The following is a 24411-nucleotide window of genomic DNA, read 5'->3' as shown; positions in this document are numbered from 1 at the left end:
TTTTTTCAGGAGAAAAAAAAAAAAAAAGAATGAAACCAAAACGATGTATAGTCCTGTGTTGGAAGACAGTCTAGAAAGGAGTTTGAGATCTATTCTGTAATGTTGGACACTTATATGTCAAAGATGTAGGGTGAAATGAGGAACAAAGGTGTGCAATTTAAACCTGATTGCTACAGGGACACCTGGGTGACTCAGTGGTTGAGCATCTGCCTTTTGCTTGCATGGTGATCCTGGGTTTCTGGGATCGAGTCCTGCATCAGGCTCCCCTCAGGGAGCCTGCTTCTTCCTCTGTCTGTGTCTCTGCCTCTCTCTGTGCCTCTCATGAATAAATGAATACAATCTTAAAAAAAAATAAAATCTGGGGAACCCTGGGTGGCGCAGCGGTTTAGCGCCTGCCTTTGGCCCAGGGCGCGATCCTGGAGACTCGGGATCGAATCCCACGTTGGGCTCCCGGTGCATGGAGCCTGCTTCTCCCTCTGCCTGTGTCTCTGCACCTCTCTCTCTCTGTGACTATCATAAATAAATAAATAATAAAATAAAATCTGACTGCTACAGTGTAAACTAAATATATATAAGTGTTAACGAAGCCTAACAAAAGGGAAAAACCCTGTTAACCGAGGAAGATTTCTTGGAGGAATAGGTTAAGTTTTAAGTAATGTAAATTTTTTTCAATACGGTAGAAGTATACAAAAATAGTTTTTTTTTTAAGATTTCATTTATTCATTCATGAAAGACAGAGAGAGAGGCAGAGAAACAGGCAGAGGGAGTAGCAGGCTCCATCCAAGGAAGCTTGATGCGGGACTCGATCCCAGGACCCCAGGATCACCCCTGGGCTGAAGGCAGATGTCCAACCACTGAGCCACCTGGGAGTCCCTCAAAAACTGCTGAAGGTATCTAATGATAGGTATTTTCCCCTCTCATTCCTCATTCCCTGTTCCCTAATTTCTCTCTCCAGGAAAGAGAGAAAACCATTTCTCTCTCAGTTATCAGTGTCTGTATCTTTCCGGTGGGAATCAAGATACCAAAGGTAATGAAGGGTACAGATTGGTTAGAGAGGAAAGGGGAGCTTTTATCCGTATGCCTTGACAGGGGGCCAACTTGCGGCCCTTCTTCCTCAACGTGCTCCCTCTTAGAGCACACAGATTGAATTGTTGAGCTCTAAGCAGGACCTTGGATCACCTTTTATAAATTGCACCAATTTTTCAATATCCAGCTTTCTCCCCTCTTTTCCTGTTCTGAGCTGGGATGACCTCCATCAGTATCTTGCCTGATTGGCTGCCCTCTGGCCTCTCCAGCGCAGGAGGGAAAGCACCCACCCTCTTCTGGGGAGAAGCCACTGGGCCGCCCTACCGCCCTAACCCGGCCGTGGACTAACTGGGAGTTGGGGAGGCGCCCCTTCTGCGGGCCTCCGGGGCCCTCTTCAGCCGCCGGCCGCCCCGCCTGCGTGCGGGGGTGCGGCGCCCCGGGGCCCCCGGGGGTCCTCTCCGCAGTCAGCGCTCGGCTGCTTCCCTTCTCCCGAGTCCTGCCACCGCCGGAGAAGATGTGCGTCCTCCTCGTCCCCGGGGCCACTGCCGGCCGTGACCCCAGGTCGCCACGCCCGTGGGTCCCCAGGTCCGCGGCGGACCTGGGGCACGTAACCGCCGGCGGGAGGCGTTACCTCCCGCGGGGGCGCCGCGGGGCCGGGGGCGCGCCCAGGGGCCCAGGCCGCGAGGCCGCTCAGCCCCGGGAGGACCTGGGCCCGGGCGTCGGGCGGCAGCGGGCGGCGGAGCGCGGGGGGGGCCCGCGGCGGCCGCAGCCCGCGGGAGGGGGCGGGGCGGGGCGGGGCTGGGGGCGGGGGCCGCGGCCCAGCTCCGCCGCCAGGGAGCGCTGCGGGCTCCCGCTCGCCCGCCCCCCGGTAGGCGGGGCCGCGCTCTCCCCGCAGCCGCCGCCGCAGCCGCCGCCTGGGCCGCCCCGTGTCCCCGGTGGAGCCGCCGCCGCCGCCGCCGGGAGCTCGATGCGGACGGAGCCCGGGCCGGGCCATGGGGATCCTCAGCATCACGGACCAGGTCAGCCCGCCCGTCCTTGCCCGCCGCGTCCCTCCGGGGCCCGGCGCCGCCGCCACGCGAGCCCGGGGATGTGCGGCCTAGGCTGGGCCCGAGCCCGGGGCCCCCGCGGCTGCCGCCCCGCCCCGCGCCGCGCTCCCCTCAAGCGCGCCGGCGTCCTTGGGGGCCTGGCGACCGGCCAGCGCGGCGGGCCCCCGGCGCCCGGCCCCCGGCGCGCAGCCCCGCCCCGCCCCGCCGCCCCCCGGCGGGCCAGGTGCCCCCGCGCCCCCGGCCGGCTCGCCGCGGCCCGCTGGCTGAGCGCCGGTTCTCCCGCAGCCGCCCCTGGTCCAGGCCATCTTTAGCCGCGATGTGGAGGAAGTGCGTTCCCTGCTCTCGCAGAAGGAGAACATCAACGTGCTGGTGAGCTGGGATCGGGGAGGATGCGGAGCCGGCGCCCGGGCCCTGCCGCGCCGGTCCCCGCCCCGCAGCGGGCGGCTCCGCGACGCCGACGAGGCCGCAGCGCGCTCCCCCGGGGTGGGCGCCGGCTCCGCGGCGGACCCGGGGAGCAGGTCAGGCTGGAAGCCTCAGTGGCGCCGAGGATGCCCAGCAGCGGCGGTCGCTTCCGAACCAGCAGTGTCTGCAGCGCCCCCACCCCTCCTGGAAGAGGGAGGCCGCCTCCCAGCCCCAGGGCCCTGACCCCTGACTCCTGACTCCCTGACGCCGCCCGCGCTAGGTGCCTGTTTTGACCCAGGACTGGGCTCTAGGAGGCTGCAGAACCTGTGGGAAGAGGGCGGAAGGGCCTGGAGCTCTAAGGCTTGGGCTGGGGTCCCTGGTAGTTCACCCATCCCTGCAGCTGCTGCTCTTTTCTGCCTTCCCAGGACCAAGAGAGGCGGACCCCATTGCATGCTGCTGCCTACGTAGGCGATGTCCCCATCCTCCAGTTGCTACTGATGTCAGGTGAAAGGGGGGAGCTGGAAGGTGTGGCTCCTGGGGAGGGGACCTGAAGGAAGAGCCCTCCCCTCCATCCCCCCATCCAAGCATTGCTCTCTGGACCTTGATGTGCGAGAGGCATTCCATCTCTATCCATATTCCTTGGCCTGGTTACGGCTTTCCTTCCCCGTTGCTGTCCCTCTCCCACTGAAAGAGGAAATTGTATCCCCACAGGTGCTAATGTCAATGCTAAGGACACACTGTGGCTGACCCCTCTTCATCGTGCTGCTGCTTCCCGAAATGAGGTACCAGCCTCCTGTGCCTTTTCACCCTTTCAAAGAGGATGAGTTGGTTAAAGGTGGAAGTGAAGGATTCGAGAGCCTCAGCTCTCTGCCTTACCAGCTGGTCTACCCCTAGGTCAGGAGACTAGACCTTGGCCCCTCCCTCCCACCCCTAGAACTGGCTGGTGAGGGGGAGCTGAGTGTTGCCAGCTGATGTGACGTCAGGGGAGAGCTTAACACTGGGCTGGCAGACTGCAGGGGGCCCTGCTGCCAGGCCTGAGTGACTCATCTCTCCCTGGGGGGCCACCTTGGAGTCTGATCCCCCTCTGAGCACTGAGATTTCTTACCTTGTGATGGAGGGATGGAGGGGCTGAGGGTAGTGATCTGTTGCATCCCTGCCCCTCAAGCAGCCTGAAAGTTGACAGCATAGGGGTCACATGTGTCTCATCAATTGGGTCCATCAACCCTGGGTAGCAGGGAAGAGGAGACCTCTCTCTTGGCTTGATGGTCAGTTCCCTGGCTTTGACCAGCAGGGTGAGGGACTGAGGCCAATGGGAATGGGGTGGGTTGTGATTAGGAGGGACCTTTTAGCCTGGGTTTTAGAGGGGGACCAGCATCTGTTTGCTTACTGAGGTAGTAGAAATGATTTTGGTGCCTATTGAAGGACTGAAGGCGGGTATTCGGGGCATTAAGGTAGCAGGAGTGTGTATTTTTCCTAGTGAAAAGTAGTGAGGGATTGGAATCCTCTTTATATGTGGATTTGCTTGGTAGTAGCTGTGTGCATGGGTGAAGATTTTCAGAGTCTGGCTGGGGAGTGATACCAGGTGGCTTGAGGAAAAGGAAGGGACCATGCTTTCCTCAGCAAGGTCTGGGAAGATTTTTAGACTCTAAGAAGATTCGGAAGATGGGAAGTACGTATTGACAGGCTATGTACGAAAAATGGGAAAAGACTCTGTGCTGGGGAGTTGGGAGCTGGGGCTGTGTGTGTCATGCTGACCTGTTTTTCCCTCCACTATTTGTTTTACCTCCCACTGCCCCTCTGTCTTCTCTCTTACCTCCCCCCGCTCCTTAACAGAAGGTGCTGGGACTGCTGCTGGCACATTCAGCAGATGTGAACGCCCGGGACAAGCTGTGGCAGACACCATTGCATGTGGCTGCCGCCAACCGGGCCACGAAGTGTGCTGAGGCTCTGGCACCCCTGTTGAGTAGCCTCAACGTGGCCGATAGGAGCGGGCGTAGTGCCCTGCACCATGCAGTGCATAGTGGGCATCTCGAGGTGAGGACTGCTCCCATTCATGCCCAGCCTAGTGCCGTGCCTTCCCTTCCCACTCACCATCCTCTGCTTCTGGGCCATCAGGTCTGGGAGAAGCGGCCTGGATGACTATATAGACACTTGGGCTCAAGATCAAATGAATGGTTGGGTTAGATTGAAATTCTTGACTTGGGGATCCCTGGGTGGCGCAGCGGTTTGGCGCCTGCCTTCGGCCCAGGGCGCGATCCTGGAGACCCGGGATCGAATCCCACGTCGGGCTCCCGGTGCATGGAGCCTGCTTCTCCCTCTGCCTATGTCTCTGCCTCTCTCTCTCTCTCTGTGACTATCATAAATAAATAAAAATTAAAAAAAAAAAAACCAACACATCTTTCACAAAAACAACCAACTTCAAAAAAAAAAAAAAAAAAAGAAATTCTTGACTTGGACTTTAAGTCCAAGATAAACTCTTGAAGTTGCGTGGAAAATATTTATATACATGCTTTTTTCTGAAGTGAGCGTCCATGTCTTTCAAAGTGTTTTAGAAGATTTTACAAAAGAATTTAAGAGCCCTCAGATCATAAAGAGACTTACTTGGGTTTCCCTTAAACTTCCAAATCTATACGGCTCTCCTTCTTAGTATCTGCTTCTTCTGTTCCCTCTAGTTCTCCAGATTGTTCTGTTTGAGAACAAAGACATTTGCGTGCCTCCGCCTTTTCAGAAAAGGCTTCTGCCCTTAGGTACTCTGAAAGCATGAACCTGGCTCTGAATAGGTGTCTTTCATATCCTGATACAGACGGTGAACCTGCTCCTGAACAAGGGAGCCAGCCTGAACGTCTGTGACAAAAAGGAGCGGCAGCCTCTGCACTGGGCAGCTTTTTTAGGTGAGAAAGGGTTCATGGCATTTGACATTTAGGAATCCTAAGACAGGGATGGGGTTCTGAGTTCACCCTCCACCTCCCTGATAGCCTTCTTTCTCTTCCTAGGGCATTTGGAGGTCCTGAAACTGCTGGTGGCACGGGGAGCGGACCTCGGCTGCAAGGACCGCAAGGGCTATGGACTGCTCCACACAGCTGCTGCCAGCGGCCAGATTGAAGTGGTGAAGTACCTGCTCCGGATGGGGGCTGAGGTCAGGGTGCTGAGCATGGGGGTGGGGCCCTACGGGCAGGGAGTTGGAGGTCAGAGCCTGTGTGTGGGGACTGAAGGGTACTGGATTGTTGGAGAGGTTTGGGGAGGTCAGCAGGATAGAGGGAGAAGTGAATAATGCTTACCAGAAGTAATCGTGCCTTCAGTCTATTAAGTTAGGAACGTGAGGTGTCTCAGGTGGTTGTTGGAATTCTGGGATTTTCTAGGCTACCTGTGCCAGCTTCCACTTTATTTAAACTGATACCTCCTTATCCCCTTACCTGCACCCCTGAAAATCCAGATCGATGAGCCCAACGCTTTTGGAAACACAGCTTTGCACATCGCCTGCTACCTGGGCCAGGATGCTGTGGCCATTGAGCTGGTGAACGCAGGAGCCAATGTCAACCAGCCGAATGACAAGGGCTTCACGCCACTGCATGTGGCTGCAGTCTCCACCAATGGCGCTCTCTGCTTGGAGCTGTTGGTCAATAACGGGGCTGATGTCAACTACCAGGTGCCTGAAGGGATGAGGCTGCAACCTGGCTCTGGGGGTCCTGATCGTATCTTCCCCTCTGGACAACTCTGGGGAATTGCCCACTTGCCTCCTGGGTTGATCAGACCTTGCCAGGGCCCCAGGAGAGTATGGGCTGAGCAGATGTCCATGTGACTACTCCATCCTCAGAGATGTGTCCTTTCGAAGGGGAAGAGGGCATTCTCGGTGCTTTGCACTGAAAAAAAAATTGCCATGTTTTCACAGAGCAAAGAAGGAAAGAGTCCTCTGCACATGGCTGCCATCCATGGTCGTTTCACCCGCTCCCAGATCCTCATCCAGAATGGTATGGACTCAGGAGACTGTGCTCTCTTCTCCTGCCCGCCCCCCCACAAGAACTCATCCCTAGAAACCCCTTGGTTTCCTTATTCCACCTCCCACTCCATCTTCCAGTCAGGATGGGCACCTGGAGCTCTGAGCAAGGCACCTGTGGAAATGGCCCTGGCCTGCATGCCCCGTCCCCTAATACTTACAAATGAGATAACACACGTGAAATGCTCAGCCTGGGACGCGGCACGTAACAAGCACTCCCGTGGTAGCTAACTAGCGCGAGTGGTCTGGAGCCTAAGGGCTGCCTGAGTTTGTTTGTGTGCATCCCTTCCCAGGCAGCGAGATTGATTGTGCCGACAAATTTGGGAACACCCCACTGCACGTGGCTGCTCGCTACGGACACGAGCTGCTCATCAGCACCCTCATGACCAACGGCGCGGATACTGCCCGGTGAGTCAGGGCCCCTCACATCTGTGCAGGCTGCTCAGGTCAGACGGGGAGGCCTATAGAAGCTCGCTGAAGGAAGCTTGCAGCACCTCACTGTCTCCTAAGCTGCTGGGGGGAGGGGCGTAGAAGAAAGGCCTATGACTGGTCCCTCCTTGACCCAAGGACTGAGTCCCTCAACTTCTCCCCAGGCGCGGCATTCACGACATGTTCCCTCTGCACTTAGCTGTTCTCTTTGGATTCTCTGACTGTTGTCGTAAGCTTCTTTCCTCAGGTATGTGCTGACTGGTTGAGAGGGGGTTGGTTGGGCAGCTGTGTAGGCCAGTCGATGCCTCTCCCGGCTCTGCTCGGGGCCCTCGGATGACATCTGTGGCTCTTCTGGCCCTGCAGGTCAGCTGTACAGCATTGTGTCTTCACTCAGCAACGAGCACGTGCTTTCAGCCGGGTTTGACATCAATACGCCTGACAACCTTGGCCGCACCTGTCTTCATGCTGCTGCTTCTGGAGGGTGAGTGCTCTTCTTTCTCTCCCGGGCGCTGAGAGGAGATCTGGGCAAGGGTCTGGGCCCTTCTTTGCGGCCCAGATCTGTCCCCTGGCCCTGTCACCGTGAGGGCAGTCATGGCAGAAAGAACTACCCAGCGCCATCCTTCCTTAGCCTCTCCCTGTGCCTGTGGCTGCTCTTTGAGACTCTTGCTCTCTTAACCCTCATCCTCCTTCCTTTTAGGAATGTTGAATGTCTTAATTTGCTGTTGAGCAGTGGAGCTGACTTGAGGAGAAGAGACAAATTCGGAAGGTGTGTCGATACACAGGAGTAGACGCGTGGGGAATGTTGGATGAGAGAGACCAATGGTGGAGGGAACGGGAGGGACTTGGAGACTAGGTGAGGAGAGTATTATAGAGCAGCTTTAGGCCGCTCATCCAGTTGCGTTGGGGTCTGCCCCTGACTCTCTCACCCATCCTCCTCAGGACCCCACTGCACTATGCAGCCGCCAATGGCAGCTACCAGTGTGCAGTCACATTGGTGACGGCTGGCGCAGGTGTCAATGAGGCCGACTGTAAAGGCTGCTCTCCCCTCCATTACGCTGCTGCCTCTGACACCTACAGGAGGTGAGGGTCCTGCTTTGGCCTTCTCAGCCCCCCACCTCCCCGAGCCTCCCTTGACTTCACTCTCTGTACCGCAGAGCGGAGCCCCACTCATCTTCCAGCCACGATGCTGAAGAGGACGAGCCACTGAAGGAGTCCCGCAGGAAAGAGGCCTTCTTGTGAGTAGCCAGCAAGAGCCCTAGGATGCGCTTTCCCAGCAGAGTCAGCTCTGGCCTTGTTATTCCCCTGCCCACCCCTTGCTTCTAACTGGTTGCAGTTGGCCAGCCTGCAGAGTGTTGGGAGCGCTCTGCTCTGAACTTAGTTCTGAACCAAATAATTGTGGGTAAAAACAAAAATGTGAGGCCTAGTTCCTCCCCTTGGGGAACGGATGGTCTCCTCAAGAGGATCAGAACAGCTAAACAGACAAAATCACTCTTCTAATCCATAAGAATTAAGGGAGGGTTTACTTATTAGGTACTAAGTACTGTGCTTGGTACCAGGAATCAAAAGATGAATTACCCTCAGGGCTCCTGGGTGGCTCAGTCAGTTCAGCATCAACTCTTGGCTTTGAACAAGGTCATGATCTCAGGGTCCTGAGACTAAGCCCGGTGTTGGGCTCTATGCTGGGTTTGGGGTCTGCTTGACAGTCTCTCTCTCCCTCTCCCACCCCCCAAAAAAGATGAATTATCCTAAATTTCTGCCCTTTGAAAACTAATAATCTGTTGGGAAATATAAATAAAAAGGCACCTTTGCATTCTCATGTAAGATGTTAACAGAGAAAATGGTGCAGAATATATGGGAACTCTAGACTATATTCACAGTCTTCCTGTAAATCTATGAGTTTTCTGAAATAAGAGGTTTGTTGTTGTTTTTTAAAAGGATACTTATGGTTCAAGAAATTTAGTTGTGTGACCTTTGTCAACTTAACCTCTCTGTGCCTCAGTTTCCTTAGCCATAGTAGGAGTAAGAATAGTATCTACCTCATAGGATCATTATGTGGACTAAATAGTTTCATACACGTGAGGTGCTTAGAATAGCGCTTGACACATAGTAAATGCTAAATACTGCTAGTACTACTAAGCTGACCCTACTAAGAAGGGTGCCAGTGGGATGTCTGGGTGGCTCAGCGGTTGAACGTCTGCCTTCAGCCTAGGGCGTGATTCTGGAGTGCCGGGATCGAGTCCCGCATTGGGCCCCCTGCATGGAGCCTGCTTCTCTCTCTGCCTGTGTCTCTGCCTCTCTCTGCCTCTCATGAATAAATAAATAAATCTTTAAAAAAGAAATAAATAAAGGTGTCAGGGGAGCACAGAGGAAGAGGCACGTCACTGGGAAGGTTGGGGAAGGCCTCACAGAGGCAAGGATGCTGGGAGCGAGTTTGAGATGAATAGGTCTTCAGATGGGTTGGAAGGAGAAGGCATTTGAGACAAGGGGTCAGCGTGTCTAGACATGGGCAGAAAGTGTTGATCAGCAGGTTGATAACTGATCATTGTGCTCTGGATTCTCTAGGAGAGTGTTGCACGGATAAAGGAAGGTGTTGAAGCCAGAGTAGTTCAGGGCTGAGGCGAAGGCGGTGGTGGGTCCAGAGCCGGGGTCGAATGGGCAGGAGTTAGCCTACCCAAAGCAGAGGATGGGTGTTGGCCAGCTAGGCCTGGAGGGGGCCCCCTCGCCCCTCTCCTCTGCTCTTTCCACAGTGGCTCCTCCCCAGTTGGGCCTGTTCCTGCCTCACAGTGTCCCCCTGTCCCCCAGCTGTCTGGAGTTCTTACTGGATAACGGTGCAGACCCCTCCCTGCGGGACAGGCAGGGCTACACAGCCGTGCACTATGCAGCCGCCTACGGCAACAGACAGAACCTCGAGCTGGTACGTGTGGGTCCAGCCTGGAGGAGAGGAAGCGGGGCCAGGGCACCCAGTCACCTTCGTTTGTGGAGTCTAAAATCAAGGGGTGGGTGACTCAGATGTGGTCTGTGGAACTAGGGGCTTAGGGCATTACTGTGGGTGGTAGGATGGAGTTCGAGAACCTCAGCACCTACTCTCCTGTCCATTGCAGCTCTTAGAAATGTCCTTTAACTGCCTGGAGGATGTGGAGAGCACCATTCCAGTCAGCCCTTTGCACTTAGCTGTGAGTTCCCGCTCTTTCCCTCCTGCCTCCCATGGCCCTACCTGCCTCGGGCCCACACCCAGGCGCGAGCACTTGTGAATCTGCCCTGGCTTCTGCCTTCTTGTGGGGATGTGGCAAGCGGACAGTGGTCTGGAGCCGGGCGGGCATGGTGCAGGTTGAGAGCCTGAGGGGCCCGAGAAGCTCGTGGGGGGACTGATGCCCGGGCTTTCCCCGTGGGGCCCGAGAGCAGAGGGCAGCAGCGTCCTGGGCTATAGCCGTTGGTTGCCCGCGCCCCCCCTCCAGGCCTACAACGGTCACTGTGAAGCCCTGAAGACACTGGCTGAGACGCTGGTGAACCTGGATGTAAGGGACCACAAAGGCCGGACCGCGCTCTTCCTGGCCACTGAGCGAGGCTCTACTGAGTGTGTGGAGGTGCTTACGGCCCACGGCGCCTCCGCACTCATCAAGGAGCGCAAACGCAAGTGGACGCCCCTGCACGCTGCTGGTTAGTGCGCCCTCAGGCTGTTCCCTCTCCTTGCCACACCAGGCCTTCGAGACTGGTCCCAGATCCCTCCTGAGTGGGATTAGGCGTGGCAGTGGAGCATGGTGAAGAGAATGGAAACTTCAGGTCTTGATCCGTGGCTTCCTATCCCCCAAGACTTCCACTTGCCCCCTGGGTCTTCCTATAATCTCCACCCTTGAGTCCTTCATGCTAGACCTGTTATGCCCGACAGCGCTGCTCCTTCCCCTTGACCATGCCCTGACACAGACCCTCTTCTCCTAGCCGCCTCTGGCCACACTGATTCCCTGCACTTGCTGATCGACAGTGGGGAACGAGCTGACATCACAGATGTCATGGATGCCTATGGACAGTGAGTGTGGGCCCGGGGCAGGGTACGGCTTCTCCTGTCCCCGCTGGCCCTCACCTTTCCCCTGCCCCCCTCTGTAGAACCCCACTGATGCTGGCCATCATGAATGGCCACGTGGATTGTGTCCATCTGCTGCTAGAGAAAGGATCCACAGCTGATGCTGCTGACCTCCGGGGCCGCACCGCCCTCCACCGTGGGGTGAGTGACCTCCTGGGTGGGGCTGCTCACAGACAGGCCTGGATGTGGGAGCATAGGACTCCTCAGCAGTGGGACGGCAGATTGTATAGCAGGTGGGCCAGTATTTTGTGCCCAGGGTCTTATTGGGCCTCACTGTGTCGGCTCCAGGATGGGTACCTGACACCCGGAGCTGATCTCCCTGGCCCCCTTGCTTCGTAATCTCACACAGCCACAGGCTCACTACCCAGACTCCGCTCCCGGGTAACCAGACTCTGGTCCTGGCCCCCTGGATGATGATGCCACTATTCTAGGCCTTCTCCACAATCGCCTGCCCTAAAACTGTCTCCTCATCCCGGGGACCCTTCGACCCCTTAGTCCTCTTACTCTCCATTTGTCCCCTGGTCCAGAGGGCCAGAACTAAGTCTCGCTGTCCTGGTTGTCTGTTGGCATAGAGAGGACGGAGGAAGGACACGCGGATTCCTAACATTTTAGAGTCATTGTTGTAAAGACAAGTATTAGTGCCCTGGAAGTGGAAGTGGCTCTTAACTCCTGAGCAAGCTCCAGTGACTGGCTATTGGGAAGGGAGTGGCCCTTCACCCTCCTTTACACCATCACGTCGCCCACAGGCAGTGACTGGCTGTGAGGACTGCCTGGCTGCCCTGCTGGACCACGACGCATTTGTGCTGTGCCGAGACTTCAAGGGCCGCACCCCCATTCACCTGGCCTCAGCCTGTGGCCACACTGCAGTGCTGCGGACCCTGCTGCAGGCTGCTCTTTCCACAGACCCCCTGGATGCTGGCGTGGATTACAGTGGATATTCGCCCATGCACTGGGCCTCCTACACTGGTGCGGGCCTGGGGCCTTGGTGGGCATGGGGGTGGGGTGCTGTGTGGGAGAGGGCTGACCAGAACAGAGACTGGGCCCCCTGGGTGGAGGGAAGGACCCGGGTGAAGCTGGATCTGGAAGTGGAGTGTCCGGAGATGGGATGAAACATGTTTTCATTGTCCGTCTCCACTCCCATGACTCTTTCGCCTGCTCAGGACATGAAGATTGTCTGGAGTTGTTACTTGAACACAGCCCGTTTTCATACCTGGAGGGAAACCCCTTCACTCCTTTGCACTGTGCAGTGTAAGTCCCTTCCTATGCCTCAGCCCGGCTCAAGGGTCTGTGACCTGGGCTTAGGACAGGCATTCCATTTCCCTCATCCTTCCTGCTGACCCTTCCTCTTCCCCTAGAATTAATAACCAGGACAGCACCACAGAGATGCTGCTGGGAGCTCTGGGTGCCAAGATTGTGAACAGCCGAGATGCCAAAGGACGGTGAGTGGTGGAAGGCTTGGGGAGGAGCCTCGGTTGTCTCTGGCCTCTTTCTGCGCGGGTGAACAGGCCTTTCCTCTTCACACTGCCCTGACCCCCACACTGCAGGACCCCTCTTCACGCCGCTGCCTTCGCGGACAATATATCTGGGCTCCGGATGCTACTGCAGCATCAAGCCGAGGTGAACGCCACTGACCACACTGGCCGCACTGCGCTCATGACGGCGGCCGAGAACGGCCAGACCGCTGCTGTGGGTGTGTAGGGGCTGTATGTGGGAGGGAGGAGCGCCCCTGGGGTTTCCGCAAGCTGGGGCAGGCCTGGGACACCTGGGTGGCTCAGTCGGTTAAGCGTCCACCTTCGGCTCAGGTCACGATCCCACGGTCCTGAGATCAAGTACTACGTCAGACTCCCTGCTCAGTGGGGAATCTGCTTCTCCTTCTCCTTCTATGCCTCCCCTCTGCTCATGTTCTTTCTCTCTCTCAAATAAACAAATAACTTAAAAAAAGGGGGAGGCAGTCCTGCTTGAAGTGGGGCTCAGGAAGCAGGAGGCATGTCTTTGGATATATCGTCCTCTGCAGATGGCATGCAAAGTACACGCAGATTGGAGGGCTGGGACCTGTGAGGGCTGCTGCTCTGGAGGGAGGGCTTCAGTCCTCTGCCCCCTTTCTCTTGCAGAATTTCTGCTGTATCGAGGGAAGGCAGACCTTACTGTGCTGGATGAGAACAAGAACACTGCCCTCCACTTGGCTTGTAGCAAGGTAGGGCCTGGACCGGTGGTGGTGAGGGCTGCATGAGGGGCAGGGCCCGGTGAAGGTGATGGGTTTACCCCATTGGGAAGGCGAACTGGAGTGGCGATCAGGAGCGTCCAGCCTTAGAGCTCTTTGTCCTCCCAGCACCCTCAACTCCCGCTCTGCAGCCTGTCTGCTTCCATTCCATCTCTGTTCCTCTCCCTCAGGGCCATGAGAAATGTGCCCTCATGATCCTGGCAGAAACCCAAGACCTTGGCCTTATCAATGCTACCAACAGTGCGCTGCAGATGTGAGTGCCTGGGGAAGGGGGCTCCTGGCTGGGGGAGGCAGGTGGTGAAGAAAGAGCCGGCCGCATTCCAGAGGCTCTCTGGAACTCACAGTATTCGGTATTTGTATTATTCGGTCAGCACTCTCTCTCACCACTCTGGCTGGGTGTGGAAGGGCAGCGTGGCAGCCCGGTGACATCTTACCCCTTTTTCCTTTCTTCCAAGGCCACTCCACATTGCTGCCCGGAACGGTCTAGCTTCTGTGGTACAGGCCCTCCTGAGTCGTGGGGCCACAGTGCTGGCTGTGGATGAAGAAGGTGGGTGGGGTCCAGAGCCCCCCGCCTCTCCCGGGTTTGGGGTCAGGGACATTCTTCAGGAGGTGACTTCTTAACCTTGCTGTAAACTGGGTTTTTTTCCCCAGGGGAACTCTTCAGAGCAGGGACCCAATACCAATACGCTAGAGTGTCTGAGGGCAGTGTGACCGAACTGGGTGGAGCCAGCAGGGTCCTCAGGAAGACCTCCCACACACCTCTGCCTCCCAGCCCTGTGTCCCCTGTGCTCTGCCCTTCCCCCCACCCTTGGACAGTCTCCTGTCAGCACCCCCAGCCCCAGCCCGGGGCCTCCTAGGCCTTGGGCTCTGATGGTGCTGTGCTGGCCTGCCTCCGCAGATGAGAGCCCTCTGCCCCCGGGGACGGTGGGTGGGGCCCTGGGGAGGCCAGGCCCTGTGCCTCAGTTCTCCCCCTCTGCCCTGCAGGTCACACCCCAGCGCTGGCCTGCGCCCCCAACAAAGATGTGGCCGACTGCCTGGCCTTGATCCTCTCCACCATGAAGCCTTTCCCACCCAAGGACGCTGTCAGTCCTTTCAGCTTCAGCCTGCTCAAGAACTGCGGCATCGCAGCAGCCAAGACGGTGGGTGGCTGCGGCGCCCTGCCCCATGGGGCCTCTTGCCCCTACAGCCAGGAGCGGCACGGCGCCATCGGGTTAGACGGCTGCTACTCGGAGTAGCCCCCCTTCAGTGTCCCTCCCCCTGCCGGTGGCTTGATATCTTATTCTATTTATTTAGAAAAAGTCTATACATTTAGGGCACTTTAAAGGAGAACACGACTGGGTGGGGGGACAGAACGGGGGGGGGTGGGAGGAAGCACTGGGGAGCAGCTGCTCACCCCTTTGCCACACCATCCTGGCCTGGCAGGGGTCTGGGACCTACAGGAAGCACCCCAGGCCCTTGGCACCCCCAGGGCAACCCCTTCTGCCAAGTGTCCCCAAATGATTGCTAAATGCCTGGCTACCCTCTCCTTTACCCCATCTCTCCATTCCCCCTTTCTGCTGCCAACTCCCCCACCCTTCCCTCTCTCTCCTCGCCGTGCCCCCCTCCCTGCCCCTACTGCCAGGCACATCCCTCCTCCTCTTCCATACCCATCACTGCCTCCCTGCTCGGCTGGCCCCTCCATCCCCGCAGCAGTGAGAAGCCTTAATTTCTGGTACTGTGTGAGCACTCTGGGGGTGTCCCCCTCCCCCTTCAGGGGCAGCTAGTGGATGAGGGGGGAGGGTACTTAGCACTGGGGCCTGGAGCTTTTCCCCCATTCTCTACCCCATCACCCCTAAAGTTCAAATGCAAAACACTTGAAGCAGCAACTACTGTACCTGGGCCCCAATCCTGCACTCTCCCCTGGCTCCTCATATGCAAATCAAGGGCTGGTTCTGCCCCCACAGCCTGCTCTTCCCCGACTCCCTTCCACTTCCAGGCACTTTAACCTTGCTTCTTTCTTTTAACTTCTTTTGGGAGGGCAGAGCCTGTGGCCGTTCCCTCTCTGGCTCCCCCCTCCCTTAACTTTGAGGCTTGTCATGAATCTTTAAGTAAGCATTTTATCCTTTAGGGGAAGAAACAAATTAATTTCCTGCCCATTTCAAAACCACAGCCCTAGTACGTCCTGTGCGTTTCAGGCATGTGTTTGCATGTGTGGGGAGGGAAGGACCCTGTTCTTCCTCCTGTGCCCCCTAGGTCCATAGTTCCTCCGTGCCCCCACCTTCCGTTATGTCCAAGAGTACCCACCACCCCCAGTCACTCCTGATCTGAAGCCAAAGATGGTGGGAGGGGCAGGGCAGACTAGGGACCGTGGCTACTCAGACCCAGGCTTCCCCTCGGTGTGAGGATGAAGCTCTGATCTAGGGAGCGAGGAATACACGCTGAGGCTGGGGCCCTGCCCCACCCCCCCAGCAGCGGGGAGAGATGGGATTGAGCTAGGGGCTGCACTGAGGATATTCCTAAAGGTCACCCCCCCACAAGCCAAACTGGGCCAGAGTGAGGAGGGGGCAGTTTTCTCTCTATATGTAGCATTGAATTTGGCCCTGGTCCCTTTCAACGCCTTGTCCACCGCCCCTTAGCCCAGCGTTCCCTTCCTCGCACTCAATACCTCAGCCAGGGGCCAAGACACAGAACTTGAATAGAGGTCATGCCCCCTCCACCCCCACAGTGCATCCTTGCCCAGTTTGGCTGCCATCAGTATTGTCCCCTGAGAACTGGACAGGCTTCGTTTACACAGTACAGGGTCTCCCCCCACCCCCCGGGGATCCCTCAGCCTCCTCCCGCCACCCCCCTTGCTTTGTTCACGACCTTCCCCACTTTCCAGTGTCCCCTGCAAGTCTTGCCACCCTCACCAAGGGTGGGCTGAGGGGAGGGGGGGCATCCCAGGGACCCCTGTCTCCCTAACATACCCTTAACCATACCTCATGCTGGTTCCCTGAAGCCTGGGGTGTTTGTCCAAGTCCTTATTTTTCTCACCATCTCTTTTTATCCCCTCTCTCTGTGTCTTGCTTCCACCAACCCTCAGTTCCTAAACCATTTCAAAGCTTCCAAATGACCATTATTGGTGAGAAGGATTGTGCAGCTTTTAGTTTTTAGTTTTGTTTTCAAAGCCAAAGGGCCTTGCGACGCCCCTCTTGCCCACCTCCCTTCACACCCTGTCCTCCCTTAGATGACAATCAATGTGACCTCTTTTAAGGGCTGCAGCCCCCCACCCCCAACCCTGCTGGTTCTGCAAAGCTTGCCCCTAACTTCAGCTCTCTCCTGAAATCTTCCCATTCTATTCCCTCCCTCTCATTTTGGTGCTGGGAATTAGGTGACAGGGGCGGGGGGCAGGGGGAGCAGAGAGATGGGTCCTCTAGAGAAGACTCGGGGTATTAGTCGTGTTCTCCTTTATCAATGTTTGGCGATGACAGGAAGAATCTGAGTATTTGTCAGGAGCCCCATTGTTTTGCTAGATGAGATTTCTGGCACACACGTCAGCAGTGCTGCGGCAGGTCCTCTGCCCACCACCCCCATGTGGCTGTGGGGGGCACGGAGGACAAGCAGCCTCCTCTCCTTATGCCAAAGGAAATCCCACACCCTGCCCCGGGCTCCCCGGCTCCTAGTGTTTTTCGAAGTGTTTTGACCATTCTCATGGCCACTGCATATTTATTTTAATGTTAAGATTTTTTTCAAACCTCTTTGACTTAAACGGGTGTGGAGAAGTAAAACAGGCAGAGTGCCCCCCAATCTTACAGGGGTGGGGTGGGGAGGAAACCCCTCCTCCTCTTCGCCCTCCCGCTTTCCCTCCCCCTCTCCCTACCGCAGCTCTAAAGCACTTGCTTCAAGTAATAAGCACTTTTGAGAAAAGGCCTATTTTAAGTGAGGACCCTGGGAGCAGCCCCAGGTCCCAGCAAAGGAGACAGAGCGAGGGCTACATAGGAGACAGGGAAACAGGCTTGTGAATCAGAGGGCGAGTTGAAAAGAGCCAGTTTTTAATTTCTGATTTTTGGGGAGATGTTTCTGATTGGGCGGTGGCTTTGGTAGGTTGTATACTATCCTGCAGAAAAACAAATGGCACAAACTGTGGGTCCCAGGATGGGCCGACAGATCCGGGTCACTGCCACTGTCCAACTGAGACTGACGGGCCACCTCCCCCGCTGTGGCCCCCTGAGCCATAGGACTGCTGAAAACCACTGAATGTACAGCCCAGGTTGGGGTGGGGAGCAGCCCCTGGGGGAGGGGGCTTCTCCTTCTGTTTGGTGCTGTGGGGGGTGGGAGAGATGAGACTGAGGGACTGCCACCCCACTTAGACATGTGTTCCTTGGGGTGGAGGGGCTGAGGAGGGCCTGCCTCCCTCTCCAACCCCGGCATGGCCCCTCTTCCTTCCTCATCCCTATCCGTTTTGACTGTAAGTCCAGCTCACCTTTGCCTTCAATATGTAACCAAAGGAAAACTCAATACTGTTTCCACCGCTGTCTGCCCACCCGAGCACCTTCTTATTCCCCGGACCTAGAAGGAGAGGAGAGGCGGGGGTGGGGTGGGGGGCGTGGGGCCAGAGTGAATGGTTCTACAGCTGTATCCCCGAAACCTCCCCCCGGGGTCTTGGAAGGGACCCCGGGAGGGGAGGTTGGGCCTGGCTGGAGGGGCCGGGACCAGGCGCACTCTGCATCTGTGCACAGGGGTGCTGCTTCGTCCCGGGGACTCCACGACATCTCTGGCAGGGAGGCCCCTTCCTCCTTCCCTCTCCACCCGTTTCTCCCCCTCTCCCCACACCCCGTGTTCATCCCCACCTCCCTTTCCCACCGCAAAGGAAAATAGCCTTACAGACCCTAGCCCAGAAGCCCTCCTCCTGGGGCAAACCAGTATGGGGCCCCATCCCGCCTAGTTTGAACCCTACCTTTTCAGAAGGAGGGATAAGGAGCAAAGCAGCCCCTTCCCCTCCAATTGTGGTGGCTCCAGCCCTCCTGGCCTTGACCCAGGCTGGGCAGGGGTGGGGGCAAGGAATCTTTGAGGACCAAGCCCAGAGGCCTGGGAAGAGGGAGGTGGAGAGGGAAGGGCCTGATTGGGGACTCCCTCCTCCCCGACCCAACCCTAGAGAAGCGACCAAATCCCAGAGATGGGAGGAAGCTGGGGTGGGGAGGGTCTGTTCTATGAATTACTTGAAGGTACTGACTCCGAGGCTGCTGTTGCCCACTTAGGTGTGAGGGGGGACACTGTCACTGCATTTGGGAGGGCAGAGGGTGGCGGGTGACTGAGAGCTTCTGCCCTTGGCCCTCGCTTGCTCCTGCTGGGCCCGTTCCCTGGGGAGCCTGGCGTTGCCCCCAGGGAAGTCCGGGAGAGCCTTCCCCTCCCATCTCCATCCCTCACTCTGGGCACCCTCTCCAATTGCACTAAAGTAGCTGTTGTGCCAGTCTTACCCCCACACCAGGGTGGGGTCTCTGCTTCCAGTCCTTTCTCCCCCGACTGCCTCCGCTCCTGTCCCGGACAATCTCCTTGTTTCCCGGTATTCCTGGATAGCTCAGCTTTGTATGTGTGTGTTTGGGGGGTGGGGGTGGGTTCCGGCTGGAGTGGGTTCGGCGGGGGTTTGGGAAGGGCGAGGGGAGAGATGGAGGATAAGTCTCCTGCCCCCTTCCTCAACTCCGAGCCACAGAAGCCTGGGAGGGAGGGAGCCTACCCTCGCTGCCGCCACGTGTCTTGCAGATGTGCCAAAATGGGGGTGGGGGAGGGAGGGAAGGGGAGGGTGCCTGGCAGAGCGGCCCCCAGGGTGGCTCTCTCAAAGCAATACAGTTCCTCCTGCCTGGGGGACGGCAAGACAGGGGAGAGGGTTGGGTTGGGGGCCTGGGGGTTCCCTGTGTACAGCTGTGTATATTCAGGGGTGTTCTCTGTCTGGTACCCGCTGTGGGTGTCTACGTGTGTGCGAACCTCCCCTTCCCCGTGCCCTGCATGACCTGTGATGCTGCAGACACCACCATCCTGTGTGCAGGGGTGTGTCGGGGGCACTGAGGGGCATGTTCCGTGTCCTGTTGCACCCTCCACCCTGTGACCCATGTACTCGGTTGTAGGAAGTAAAGAGAACTGAGCACAATTCACTGGATTCCAGTTGAATCTTTCTCTAAGCAATTTTCCCGTTCCCGCTCTTCTCCCTGCCCCGGATCCACCTGTGGTGCTAGTGTTGGGGTCGGGGGTGTTTAATGCTGGTGGGCAGCAATAAAGGGCAGATCTGCCCAGATGCCTGTACCCCCAGGGTGCTGAGGGCAGCAGGAAAAAGTGGGGACCTTGCGGTGCATTTGCCCCACCCCCTCTCCCCCCTGGGCTAAAGCACAATGCTCTCCCTGCAGATTGATACACCCTGCACCCTCCAGGCCCCTGCTCATGTCCTCCCCTGACCTGCTTTGAGCCCCCCTCCCACTACATCCTGGTTTTCTATGCTGTTTTGGTGCAAGTACAACTGTCGTAGTCATGGCTTTGGGATGGGTTCTGTTTATTAAAATCCTATTGCTCCTACTGGCCCTGTGTCCCGCCTCCATTCCTGTGGTTGTGGGGAAGGAAGGGCAAACCCGACGCCTTTCCACTGCCCCCCTTCAGCCATCAGAGACCAGGGGCCATAGCTGCTCCTCCAGCAGGGCTATGGTGAGCATGAGGCCGCCCCCCAGCAGCAGCCCCAGCCCCTGCAGCAGCACGTCGAGCGTAGGGAGGGGCTCCGGAGGACGAAGCAGGGCTGGTAGCTGAAAGGAAAGAAGCACGTCGGGCTCCTGGCCCTGTGTCTCTCCCCCTGAAGCGCGGGAGGGACACGGAGGCCAGGGAGGCTGCGGCGGGAAGTAGCAGCGGGCAGCCCCTCCCCTCCAGACTCTTCCAGGCCCTTGTGGCTCAGACTCCACGGGGCCGGGGTCCAGGGTGGAGGTGGAGGGACCTCCCCTCCCCTCCCCCGGCGCACCCAGCTGCCCGCTTCCCTTGCTCTCTCTGCACTGCCCCACGCCTCTCACCATGTCCACGAGGGCCACATAGAGGAATACCCCGGCCGTGACCCCGAACACCCAGGGAGTGAGGGGGACGGGGCCCAAACTGAGCCCCACCCCCAGGGCTGCACCCCCGAGCCCCAGGGCTCCAGACACCAGGCTCAGCAGCAGCAGCCGCCGGAAGGGCAGCCCTGCCCGGAGCAGCACGGCGAAGTCACCTGTGGGAGGAGGCCAGGCGGTGGGCATCAGCCGCGGCCCCCACCCTGCCACCCGCCGGCCGCCCAGGGTGGCCCGGAGCCCACCACGTCTGCCCTTCCTACCCAGCTCGTGGGGTAGCTCATGGCAGAAGACGGCCACGGTGGTGCTGAGGCCGCTGGAGAAGCCGTCGGAGAAGGCGGCGCCTGGCATTGGCAGGGTGGAGGTTAGTGGGGGACCTGCGCCCCGCCTGCCCCCCAGGAGCTCCCCTGGGTCCACGCCTGCCCCTCGCACCTATGGCCAGCCCGTCAGTGAGGTTGTGCAGAGCGTCTCCCAGGAGGACCATCCACGTTATGTTGGCGCCAGCGCCGCCCCGGGGCCCGTGGCTGTGGCCTTGGTGGCCAGGGCGGGCGGCCCGGCCGGCCTGCTCCCCGCGGCCCTGGGCTGCCGGCTCTGCGGGAGGGACAGGGACAGTGCGCACGGCTGCGGGGGGGCCCTGGCCGAGCCTCCCCTTGGCTCCCCCTCTGCTCTGCTCACCCGGAGCCGCCTGTAGGGGCTGAAGGCCCGTCCCGCCATCCTCGGGGTCCGGCCCGGGCGCGCCGAGCTCCTTCCTCTGCCGCCGGCAGCATCCCTGAAAGGGGAGGGAGTCCCTCCTGGAGGAGGCAGCAGGGCCGGGCGCTAAGCACAGGCCAGGCGGTGGCTGCCAGACGCACTCCGGGTCCCGCCAGCCCTTGGGCGTGTGTTTGGCCTCTGTGCTGTCTTCCCAGGTTGCCCCCCACCCCCGTGGGCAGAGTGAGCGGTCGCCCCGTGCCCCCCCGAGCCAGCCCCAGAGCCAGCTGGGGCGCTGGGAAGCCGCCAGAGCCTCCTGCCACCTGCGGCCAGTGAGGCCCGCCCGGCTTCGGGCCACAGCAAGAGGGGGGCATCACTCACTGGCCCGAGGCCTCGGCCCCGCAGGAGCCCCAGCATGTTCTCCAGCATGAAGAGCAGGAAGAGGCCTCCAAGCACGGACAGTCCCGGTCCCAGGTCCTCCTCTGGGTGCCCATTAAGCCCGGCGTGCTGTCCTCCTCGGGCCTGCCGGAGAGGGGGTCAGCGCAGGCGTGGGGGGGGGGGTGTGAGGCCGGAGACGCGGGGCAGGGGGCTTGGCCTACGTGAGGCAGCAGGTGCAGCAGCGCATCCCCACAAAGAGTGCCCACGGCCAGGGCCCCCAGGAAGCCCAGCAGGGGCCGCAGGAGGCGTGCTCCCAGGAGCCGCAGCAGGAGCAGGGACAGGGGAGCCGGGAGGCTGAGCAGCAGGACCGCCAGGGCACTGTGAATCAGGGCTGCGGAAAGTGACGGGCTGGTGAGGATGGCCTCCGAGGGAAGGCGGGGCCCACGAACCCCCTTGCTTGGCCAGGGGCCCACCCCCCACCGGGATTCAAGGCACCCTGCCACCCACTGTCACCCACTGACCGGACAGAAGGTCCCCAGGGGGCGTTGGGCCAGGGGCCTGGATGCAGACACGACTGTCGATCTGATAAAGCAGGGCCGGGCACAGCAGAGCAAACTGATGAGGGGTCAGAGGAGCAGCGGGGCTCAGGCCAAAATTGACAAGCAGCTGGGAGCCGTTCAGACACTAGGAAGTTTGAGTTGGGGGGGTCATACGTGGGGGCATCGCTGAGAACTGTGGCTCAGATCCTTAATGTCTGTCCTTCCGTTGCAGGGACTCCTGGGTCTCCCCGGGGGCCCCCTCTGCTCCCCCTGGCAGGTGCATCAGGGATTAGGGATGGTTCTGTATGATCGGTGTATGTTAATTATTAGTGAATATTCAATCCATTGCAAATACTCAACTCAGTACAGATTTCGTGCTAGTAAAACAATGCCACCATCTCCCTCCCAAGGCCCTGATGATTTCCTTGAGTTGGTGATGGAGTTGGTTGGACAACCAGAGCCCTCCACTGCAGAACCTTAGCAGGGAAATAACTCAAAATACCATCCAACCTGTCTCGTAACAGCCCTGTCACATGTCCGACCAGCCTTGGCTTGAATGCCTCCTGTGATGGGGTGCTCACCCTCACCAGGCCTGCTTCAGACTTCGCTTTTGCTGCCCTCTGGTGTACATGGAACAAGTTCACAGTCTTTCTGGCTGAAGATAAGCCATCTGCTCCCTGCAGATAGCGGGCCCCAAATCCTACCCTGGCCTGTTGTCTCTGGATTCTCTGCTTTGCCAAGTGTGGTCCCTAAACCAGGTCTTGGAGATTTGGGTGTGGGCTCATGTGCACTGAGCCCAGAGGAACCTTATTTTGCTATTGGAATAACATACCTTAAGATCACACCTGGATTGGGTTGTATTTATTTTTTTAATTAACTGTATTAATTACTCTTTAAACATTTCAGGCCATCTAAATCCCACGGTCCTTCCCCGCACCTAGAGATCATCAGACTCACATCCTCATTCAGATGGTCAGCCAAGGAATGGTCCAGCAACAGAAGCCTGTGAAAGAGGTCCAGGCCCGAAGGGGCTGGCCCATGGGGTGATGCTGGGCCTTTCGGCTCCTCTGGGTCACTCCACCCTGAGGGACCCAGAGGCAGCCCAGCCCAGACATCCACACTCAGCTCAGGGTCCTGTGATCTGGAATGGAAGGGGGAGCAAGTCAGACTGGCTCGTGTTTTTGTTTGTTTGTTTTTAAAGATTCTATTTATTCATAAGAGATACAAAGAGAGAGAGAGAGGCAGAGACACAGGCAGAGGGAGACGCAGGCTCCATGCAGGGAGCCCGACGTGGAACTCGATCCCCGGACTCCAGGGTCACGCCCCAGCTGAAAGCAGCTTAAACCGCTGAGCCACCCGGGCTGCCCTGGCTCGTGTTCTTAAAGAAACTCCCCTTAACGGGCGCCTGGGTGGTGCAGTTGGTTAAGCATCAGATTCTTGGTTTCAGCTCAGTTCATGATCTCAGGATCATGAAATCGAGCCTCATGTTGGGCTCTGAGCTCAGCATGGAGTCTGCTTAAGACTCTGTCCCTCCCTGCTGCTTGCTCTCTCTCTCTCTCTCAAATAAATAAATCTTTAAAAAAAAAAAAAAAAAAAAAAAAAACCCTTGACACTCCTACGGCAGTTAGGGGAAAAGGGAGGAAGCCAGTAGCCAGAGTTCCTGGGACCCAGAAACTGTAGAATTTCAGTTCTTGAAGGATCTGAGATTGTCGATTTAGAGGAATGGTCTAGGAATGGGGGGTGTGAGAGTGAGAGAAATGGGGGGGGGGCAGCCAAAAATGCTACATATTGGGAGCTAAGTCAGCCTGGAGAGACATTGAGCACTGCTAAGAGCAAGGAGTTGAAGGGCCCAGGGATTTGGAAGAGGAGAGAATTAGAAGGCAGCAGAAGCACAGGGGGCTGTGAAGGGATACAAGGAGTCAGATTTTTCAGAAATTTTAATTCCGGGAATCCGATTTTAGGAAGCTAGAGCTAGGCCACAGGAGACTGATGCAAGCACTGAGAAGAGCTGGGGAGGTGGCATTTTGGGGTGGGGGAAGGGGTTAGTACCTGTGCGTGTAATTGTCTCCAGCTGGGGGTGCAGCCCGGCCAGCTGGAGGTCCGTGGTGTCCCAGGCGGAGCGCCTGTACTCGGCCTAGCCCCAGGCTGTGGAGAAGCCGCGCCAGGCCCCCTGCCGTCAGCGTCCCGTTCTCCCCATATAGGCCAAACAGCTGGGCCAGGTAGTGGTTCTGCTCCTGCTCAGCGGGGCCCAGGTTGGGGGCTGAGCCCCCTACCAAGCCCAAGGTCACCCCCACACACAGGCCAGCTAGCAGGTGACTCATTGGGGGCCCCATTATTGGGGGGGAATGGGTTGGAGGCTCTGGTTCCGGCTTCTATTCCCCTTGGAACATCCTGAGGACTGTGCCCTGGAAGAAGAGGGAGGAAGGGCCTGGCCTTCTGTCAGCTCAGCCCCAGGGGACCCTCACTCCTTGTACCTCCCCACCTTGACTCTAGCAGCAGCCCCCACCCTCGCCTCCTTTCTCCCGTCCCCATCGCCTCCTTCTGGAGCAGCCTCTTATTTGCCAGTTCCTAGGGCACCCT

General features: G+C 58.1%; 2 protein-coding genes across 8 annotated transcripts; one reads left to right on the top strand and one right to left on the bottom strand.

The window, feature by feature from the left end:
- Positions 1 to 1890: 1890 nt before the first annotated feature.
- ANKRD52 (ankyrin repeat domain 52) lies at positions 1891 to 22849 on the top strand. 7 transcript variants are annotated; one of them, XR_007413669.1, is made up of 29 exons: positions 1891 to 2045; positions 2358 to 2441; positions 2900 to 2978; positions 3186 to 3256; positions 4308 to 4508; positions 5278 to 5365; positions 5468 to 5610; positions 5908 to 6120; positions 6364 to 6442; positions 6762 to 6876; positions 7062 to 7144; positions 7261 to 7378; positions 7595 to 7663; positions 7837 to 7977; positions 8052 to 8132; positions 9700 to 9811; positions 9999 to 10070; positions 10353 to 10554; positions 10834 to 10921; positions 10999 to 11116; positions 11722 to 11941; positions 12136 to 12223; positions 12331 to 12414; positions 12520 to 12665; positions 13087 to 13169; positions 13367 to 13449; positions 13652 to 13805; positions 14181 to 14335; positions 22738 to 22849. XR_007413669.1 is itself a non-coding variant. In XM_049115656.1 (29 exons), exons 1-29 carry the CDS (start codon positions 2019 to 2021, stop codon positions 22744 to 22746), a joined length of 3144 nt encoding a protein of 1047 aa, XP_048971613.1. In that variant the 5' UTR covers positions 1892 to 2018; the 3' UTR covers positions 22747 to 22849. The 7 variants fall into 7 exon arrangements, 5 of the variants coding, with proteins under 5 accessions (XP_025332793.1, XP_048971614.1, XP_048971613.1 ...); XR_007413668.1 differs by lacking the exon at positions 22738 to 22849 and adding an exon at positions 22356 to 22673; XM_049115656.1 differs by having other exon boundaries at positions 1892 to 2045; positions 13652 to 13743.
- SLC39A5 (solute carrier family 39 member 5) lies at positions 19679 to 24201 on the bottom strand. The gene is made up of 10 exons (XM_025477010.2): positions 23881 to 24201; positions 22789 to 22972; positions 21814 to 21976; positions 21514 to 21683; positions 21296 to 21436; positions 20903 to 20996; positions 20660 to 20818; positions 20491 to 20571; positions 20198 to 20388; positions 19679 to 19939 (listed from the first exon to the last, which is right to left on the bottom strand). The coding sequence occupies exons 1-10, from the start codon at positions 24162 to 24164 to the stop codon at positions 19796 to 19798; spliced, it is 1611 nt and encodes a 536-aa protein (XP_025332795.1). The 5' UTR covers positions 24165 to 24201; the 3' UTR covers positions 19679 to 19795.
- Positions 24202 to 24411: the final 210 nt, after the last annotated feature.

The sequence above is a fragment of the Canis lupus genome, chromosome 10 (assembly GCF_003254725.2).
Source record: "Canis lupus dingo isolate Sandy chromosome 10, ASM325472v2, whole genome shotgun sequence".
NCBI classification, from domain to species: Eukaryota; Metazoa; Chordata; class Mammalia; order Carnivora; family Canidae; genus Canis; species Canis lupus.
Note: the sequence above shows the minus strand (reverse complement) of the source record. Positions and strands in the feature narration are given on the sequence as shown.

What these genes read in the sequence shown, in the direction of transcription:
- SLC39A5 (XM_025477010.2), bottom strand. Translation starts at nt 24,164, where the DNA reads ATGGGGCCCCCAATGAGTCACCTGCTAGCTGGCCTGTGTGTGGGGGTG. An exon ending in CCCTGGGGACCTTCTGTCCG is followed by an intron (nt 21,684 to 21,813) that starts GTCAGTGGGTGA and finishes CACTTTCCGCAG; the next exon opens with CCCTGATTCACAGTGCCCTG. An exon ending in GGGGCCGAGGCCTCGGGCCA is followed by an intron (nt 20,997 to 21,295) that starts GTGAGTGATGCC and finishes CTCCCCTTTCAG; the next exon opens with GGATGCTGCCGGCGGCAGAG.
- ANKRD52 (XM_025477007.3), top strand. Translation starts at nt 2,019, where the DNA reads ATGGGGATCCTCAGCATCACGGACCAG. An exon ending in GGGCTGATGTCAACTACCAG is followed by an intron (nt 6,121 to 6,363) that starts GTGCCTGAAGGG and finishes ATGTTTTCACAG; the next exon opens with AGCAAAGAAGGAAAGAGTCC. An exon ending in AGCCGAGATGCCAAAGGACG is followed by an intron (nt 12,415 to 12,519) that starts GTGAGTGGTGGA and finishes CCCACACTGCAG; the next exon opens with GACCCCTCTTCACGCCGCTG.